Source organism: Lytechinus variegatus, chromosome 17 (assembly GCF_018143015.1).
Source record: "Lytechinus variegatus isolate NC3 chromosome 17, Lvar_3.0, whole genome shotgun sequence".
Classification (NCBI taxonomy): domain Eukaryota; kingdom Metazoa; phylum Echinodermata; class Echinoidea; order Temnopleuroida; family Toxopneustidae; genus Lytechinus; species Lytechinus variegatus.
This window is the reverse complement of record NC_054756.1, coordinates 11,626,717-11,633,834: the sequence shown is the minus strand read 5'-3', so window position 1 is coordinate 11,633,834 and position 7,118 is coordinate 11,626,717. Positions and strand designations below refer to the sequence as shown.

Below are 7,118 nucleotides of genomic sequence, written 5' to 3'. Positions count from 1 at the left end.
CGACTCCTATATAGCTGCTGTCATTGGCATAATGCTGGAACAGTGCTGAGTAGCAAGAGCCCTATTGAAATAAACAAACACACACACATATAGAGCCGGAGATATAACTATTATTGCATTCCTTGGGATACAGGGAAATCTGCAGTGGGTGCATGGGGGGGGGGGGCTTCCATCCCTGGAAAAAGCCTAGTGCCTGATCTAAAGAGTTTGAAGTATGGAAAACGTGTAATAATTTGCCTCGGTGAAACATAACGGATGCCACGCCGGATGCCACGTCACATTTTCGCATTCTATGAACATGTATCATGTAATGTGTACCTGTACATGTATACTGCCTTATTTGAATTTACAACAGATTACCAATACAACTACCTTTTTTCAAGGTAGGCGGTAAATGAAAATGTACTTTGTCCCCTCCGATATATGAACGTACATTAGTAAGCCTATTGCCTCATTCTGTTTCGTGGACTTGTCGAACATCCAACTACGTAACTACGGTAGCAGTGCAGTGTTTCCCCGAAGTGTTTCATAATATTCGCTCTTCGCTAGATTTGAGAATGACGGCTTCTTAAAATTATACGGTTGATTTTGGGTGAGTAGGCCTGTATCTTAACGTAACATTGTGTATGCAACGTAGGTAACCAATAATGATGATAAACACTTTAAAGGAATAGATTTGTTTGTTTGCATGCATGTATATGTAGCCGTACCGTCGAAAGCTAGGCCGACCACAATTTCGCAGGTGTTAACCAGTCTTTGAACGTATTTTTATTCAATCATTATTTCGTCGGCTCCGAAGGGTTTATAAGTACGCCACATGGAATATCAAACCCCGTGTAGTCATGATTGGGATGCTTTTGTATTCCTAATTGGTTTTCGAATGTATTGTGCTTGAGTTAAATTCCTAGCCTTGCTAACACGCCCTGATAATTACAGCTGATAGCTTGCCATACTTTTATACGGTGTCTCAGAGGCGGCCAATATTGTCTTAATAGCCATATGCAATTAATTTGTTATTGTATGTTCAGTTCTGTCCATTATATTCCCGTTTCAACCTTAGTATCACATCCCAATATATAACGCAAAACATGAATATCACGGAAAGGCTATCATGGCTCGAGAATACATGTAATCTATCATGATACGACTTTAATATCTGAATATGAATTGACCATTCAACGCCATTATTTTTCACATTCCTCCTCATCGCCAATGTGCAAATATAGGATTGCATGTTGACAGTGACTTTGCAATTTTTTGGAGGGTTCGGTGAAGGGATTACTGCTTGATGTCTCAATCCACATAAATCATATAACATATTAAAAAAATGTACGTTGATAGGTCATGTTTCACAAAAATTACGGTGTACATACATGAAGAAGAAAATGAGTAGCGACATTCATACTTGCTGTCATGGCCACGATAGACATGATAGAAATGATCGCTAGAGGGTATTCATTTGTCTCGCAATCTACTATGGTCAACAAGGAAATTCGTGATCACTCTCGCAAAAAGTGTTCACTGGCTTTCTAGGAAATTCGTGATCACTCTCGCAAAAAGTGTTCACTAGCTTACAAGTGACTTGATAAAGAGTTGCAGCGGCACTCGAAAGCTCGTGAACTTGTAAGCTAGTGAACACTTTTTGCGAGAGTGATCACGAATTTCCTAGAAAGCCAGTGAACACTTTTTGCGAGAGTGATCACGAATTTCCTTGTTGACCATAGTAGATTGCGAGACAAATGAATACCCTCTAGCGATTATTTCAATCCGCAATAATGAACCTATTTAGTATGATAGAAATGGTACATAGTGCAAATGAACGATTCGGAGTTACAGGACTGTTCACCTTTATTCTATGCACCCTTCTCAAGAGTCACGATTGTAATAAAGAAAAATATAGGCATATATTCATGTATGTATATATATATATATATATATATATATGTGTGTGTGTGTGTGTGTGTGTGTGTGTGTATAATCAATCTGGAAAATACATTACCCATTTGAAAGCACAGCCTTCTTGATACAACACCCATACAACATGGTTGCATTTATTTAGTTATTGTATAATTGACTAATGCATTTATTTAGATATGAAAAAGGATTTAAAAAAAGGGGGGGGGAGGGTAATCACCCCCTATCGCCTATCCCCTATGGCCCGTATTCTGAAGTCGGTTTTAGCTTAAACTCAGGTTTAAAGTTGTGGTTTAAGTATGGACAACCAATTGTTACATAAATCACTAACCGTAGATATATCATATTTCATCTCATTTGGCTCTCAAATCATTCATAATTGCCAAGGAAGTATATATAGATTATAGTCTTCACTATCAATGAATCAGGAAAGAGCACAGTAAACATAAGAAACGTACAAATTAATAAAAAAAATGATACTTTTGGCTTCCCATACTTAAACCACAACTTTATAAACCCGAGTCTAAGTTAAACCTGACTTCAGAATACGGGCATATGACTCACTCCACTCCTGGGGTGTCATGTATAACGATTTTCTTTTTAATTAAAACAAAAGTAGAAGGACCCGAATTTATCCAATTTTTGGCAAGTGTTTACAACTTTTTTTTAATTTCATTTTCTTCATAACAGCCAGTCAACGATTCTTGTTCACAATTTTTGTTTTCTTTCTGCAGGTATCAACAAATTAAAAGACGTTTTCTCTAGGGGTCTCAAGCGTTTAGTCCAATACTATTCCAGGTATGTTTAGATTAAAAACAAACACAAAAAACTCTAATTAATTGATCAATGATTGCTTTTCAAGTACAGACTTGAATTTGAGACAAAATTATACTAAGTCTATGGCCAATGTGCCATGGTGGAGACTAAATACTAAACCCTCTCACCCGTATTCTGAACACCGGTTTAGATTAAACCCTGGTATGAAGTTTTGGTTTAACTATGGAGAGCCAATCGGGGCACAAATTCCTAACAGTACACATATATTTTATTAATTCACGTGACACTCAAATTGTTAATAATTTTCTGGGAATTATAACTGAAGTAGTTTTCTTCTTTTTTTTCAAAGCATCAAGGAAAAAAATGATAAAGCACAAACAATATAAAAAGAATTTTTGGATCCCCATAATATTGTAGCACAGAGTTAGACCGTACGTGGTCAAGGTTAATCCTGAGTTCATTGTGTCGTAAATGCATGAGTGAATGTAGTTTCCTTCTTGGTGACGATGTCATATTCCAACTTTTTTTTTCTTGTTATAACATGAAATAATTATTTTATATTATGATACATCACCCCTGTCACAAAAAACCTTTCTGGAAAGAACAGTGTCACACAATGTGTCCACAGTGTGTTCACATGGTCAACTCGACTTATGTGAAAATAAAATTCACATCGTTTTATCGAATCTAACAGAGTGAATACATTTTCACACTGTGGACACCTCGACAGTGTGAATGTTCACGGCGTGTTCACAGTTATGGTTGACTACGTGAAAATGAGATTCACATCCTTTTAAAATAATATCGAATCCAACAGTGTGAATATATCTCCCCACTGTGGACACCTCGACAGTGTGACTGTTCACGGCGTGCTCACATGGTCGACTATGTGAAAATGGAATTCACATCGTTTTCAAATAGTATCGAATCTAACAGTGTGAAGACATTTCACGCTATGTGGACATCTCGACTGTGTTACAGTTCACAGTGTGCTCACATGGTCGACTATGTGAAAATGTGATTTACACTTTTCGTCTGACGCTGCCTAGGCTTGAACTGCCATCTCCTCGGTTGACAGACGGACGTTCTGCCAACTTAGTCAAGAGTCCGGTGCTCAAATTCAACGATGTGAAGGTGATCTCACATTGTGTTCCACTCTGTGAAAACACTGTTGGACAGTGGCGTAATGAGCCGAAAATTTTGAAGGGGGCTAAATATGGCGTATCGCGTAAAATTAAAAAAGTAAAAAAAAAAATCATTTTTTTAAAACTTCTTTTTTTATAAAGATTTCGAAAACAACATTCTAAAAATAATATCATATTTTACCCTTCCCTCTTTCTTTTTTTGGGTCTTGAAAAATTGGGGGGGGGGGGGGGGGGTAAGGTAAGCCCCCCCCACCATCGCCTTTACGCCAGTGCAGTGGGACACTGTGACCGACCTTTCCAGTAGGCGATCTCAACAATGAATATAATCTTAGACCTAAAATCACAAGCCAGACTGTTTTCTTCACTCTTGGAGGACATAACTTGAAAAAAAAATCCTGTAATAAATTATCAAAATTAAAGTGGTGATATAGCATTATCATATAATTTTGTTCACCAAAAAGATGGAAAATTTCAGCTATTCCTTGTCCAATAAGATGTAATTTCAGTATTTGTCTGATTTTATTTATCGTAATGATTAATTTCAGACTGTGGCAACTTTAATAACCATTATTTTAGTAGTTTAATTTGTGAGTGGATTGCAGCCATCATTCTATCAGCTTTAATTATTTACCATGTTTACTATCGTGTTTCTATGTTTGGTGTTTACTTTTTTCCAATAGGAATTGCAAGTAGCTTTAAAGAACAAGATGTTGGATATTATCCCGAAAGTTTCACTCGATTCTCCTGAAGGTCAAGCATTATTACGAGAATCCTCCATCAAGCAAACCTTGTTAATTCGACTATCCAACAAGCAGCTGAAAAATGGATTCTGTGGCCTCACATCTGTTGCGCACATCATGAGCTTCCACGCCCTCGCACTGAAATACCCTGATCCTTCGTTGCACGACCATTGCGACGTTTCCGATATCCGCTACACCGAAGTCAACATCTTTGACCACGAGGAGACAAAGTCAGTGCTCGGAACTGCAGAATATTTTGATAAGAGATTTCAAGGTGCGAGTCTCACTGAGATTGAACTGTTGTTGAAGTTGCACGGACTTTCAGTCGTCACGAAACTCGGGAATGAAAGCGACGCCGAGGAATTCCGTCGATTGGCAAAGGAAGCGTTATCGAGCAACCAATCGGGAGTCATTCTCAATTTTTACCACTATTCAAAAGTTAAGTGGGGTCACTTCAGTCCGTTGGCGGCTTACCACGAGAAATCAGATCGGTTTCTGCTCTTGGATACACGGGATGATCATCCGTATGTTTGGGTGACAGTCGCCGATCTCTTCCCTTTGATCAATACACTGGACTCGAAAACGAAAAAGAGTCGAGGGTATTTGATTGTCACAAGTAATCCGAACAAACTCAAAGACTCATCTTAATAAACGTTTTTTATGATGATGATATCTGCATGAGGAGCATTATGATCCGAAAGGCACTTAAACGTATTTCATATCAATCACATTTTTTATTATGTTAGTGGTCTTCACGACAAAAAATATTTCCTTTATATATTAATGCACATTATATTAGTAATTGTCTAGAGATATTTTACTATCCATTGATTGTTTTAATATGGGCTATTCCATAAAATATTCAACATTTTTGTACGTCCAACTCCATTTTTCTCAATTCTTCACTTCTCAAACTGACCAAGTCATGGTCTTTTGAGAGCATTACAGAGAACAAGAAATCAGAAAAAGAAAATAATAAAGGTCCCACATGTATGGGGTCGGATTCCATATTTTATGGAATTGCCCACATGTAAACTGTGATCACATGCAAGACAAGAGTCGGAGAGGGTTAGAAATGAGTCCCTGTTCATCTTTGATTTCGGAAGATTGTTTGGATGCAATAACAATAACAACAAACTAAAACAGAAATTTTGTTTATTAGTTACTAATTTTCTGGGGTCCCTTTGGGCACAATTTTGTGGGTGTACTTTTGTTTCCCTTGAAAACTTTGGAACAAGATAGCTTGTGTGGAAACAGAAAAATCAAAGAAACATATCTACGAAAGTTTGAGGAAAATTGGACAAGTAATGAGAGAGTTATGACCATTTGAATATTGCGATCACTCAAGAGATCTTCAAATTGGGAATGCGACAAAGATGTGTGATGTCACTTGTGAACAACTCTCCCCGTTAATTAAGTATGTGTTTCACTTAAATTGCCTCTTTCATCACATCTATCAGTAGATCATGTGTTCTCTCTATAGGAGGGCATGTAATACAGATTTTTTAAAGAATACATCATGGATAAAGAGTTTGTATCACCACAAGAAAAAGCAGAAAGAGACATTTTGATGGTATTTCAAAGTTGTTCACATGTGACATCACACATCCTTGTCGCATTGCCAATAGGAGGATCTCCATAGCATTAGTGATTGCAATATTCAAATGTTCATAACTTATTATTTTGTCCGATTTTTCTTAAGCTTACTATGTTCTTATTCTTTGATTTTCTGTTTCGACACAAGCCTACTTATTCCAAAGGTTTTATTCTCTTTTCATATCAAATTTGTTAACGGAAAAAGATTTTCCAAATACGTTAGGGAAAATGAAATTGGCCGGATGTATACAAATGTAATAAAACGTGAGTCTAGTGACAATTCGTTAACTAGTTGTATATTTTTTTTCATACTGTTTTATTCTGATTCCATGAACAAAAATATAACATGTCAATTTAACATTTCAAAACACATAATATAGTATTTTACATTTCATATTTTCAATTTTTTCACTAACTTAATACAAGCATTAATCATATATAACTTAAAGGAGAAACAATGAAATCAGTTATAAAAATGGTTGAAACACCACTCCTCCCCCCCCCCGCCCCAAACAAAAAGTCTTCCCTTGCACATTTGTGGAGGGCGATTTATACATGGAACACAAAGAAAGAACAAACAAAGGAGACCCCAATCTAAAACAAGCCAATAAACAAATAGATATACTAACACTAGGATCCCCTTAAAAAATACATATAATATGCCTAACGCTTTTCCTTTCATGTATCAAATATTCAACAATGATTTAAAACTATATGAGATTACTTGGCTTGCACTCATCAAAAACAAAGCAAATCAAAAAAAAGAAATCGACGAGTAAATAAAAAACATCCCAAAGGAAAACGTCATTATCCCTCCCCCCAAAACACACACCCTCACATACACCCTCACACACACCTACACAGTCACTTTCTCCCAAATCACACCTGGATATCGCCCTCAGTCCTGCCATTTCGGTACATTCTCTCCCATTTTAATAAATGCTTG

The 7,118-nt window shown here is 36.8% G+C and overlaps 1 protein-coding gene across 1 annotated transcript; it reads left to right on the top strand.

The window, feature by feature from the left end:
• The first annotated feature begins 396 nt into the window (after window positions 1-396).
• Window positions 397-5,978, top strand: LOC121430895 (glutathione gamma-glutamylcysteinyltransferase 2-like). The gene is made up of 3 exons (XM_041628323.1): window positions 397-592; window positions 2,649-2,712; window positions 4,517-5,978. The coding sequence occupies exon 3, from the start codon at window positions 4,544-4,546 to the stop codon at window positions 5,222-5,224; it is 681 nt and encodes a 226-aa protein (XP_041484257.1). The 5' UTR covers window positions 397-592; window positions 2,649-2,712; window positions 4,517-4,543; the 3' UTR covers window positions 5,225-5,978.
• The last annotated feature ends 1,140 nt before the right edge of the window (window positions 5,979-7,118 follow it).

Bases quoted from the DNA above. Each gene is read 5' to 3' on its own strand.
- LOC121430895 (XM_041628323.1), top strand. From the start codon at position 4,544: ATGTTGGATATTATCCCGAAAGTTTCACTCGATTCTCCTGAAGGTCAA.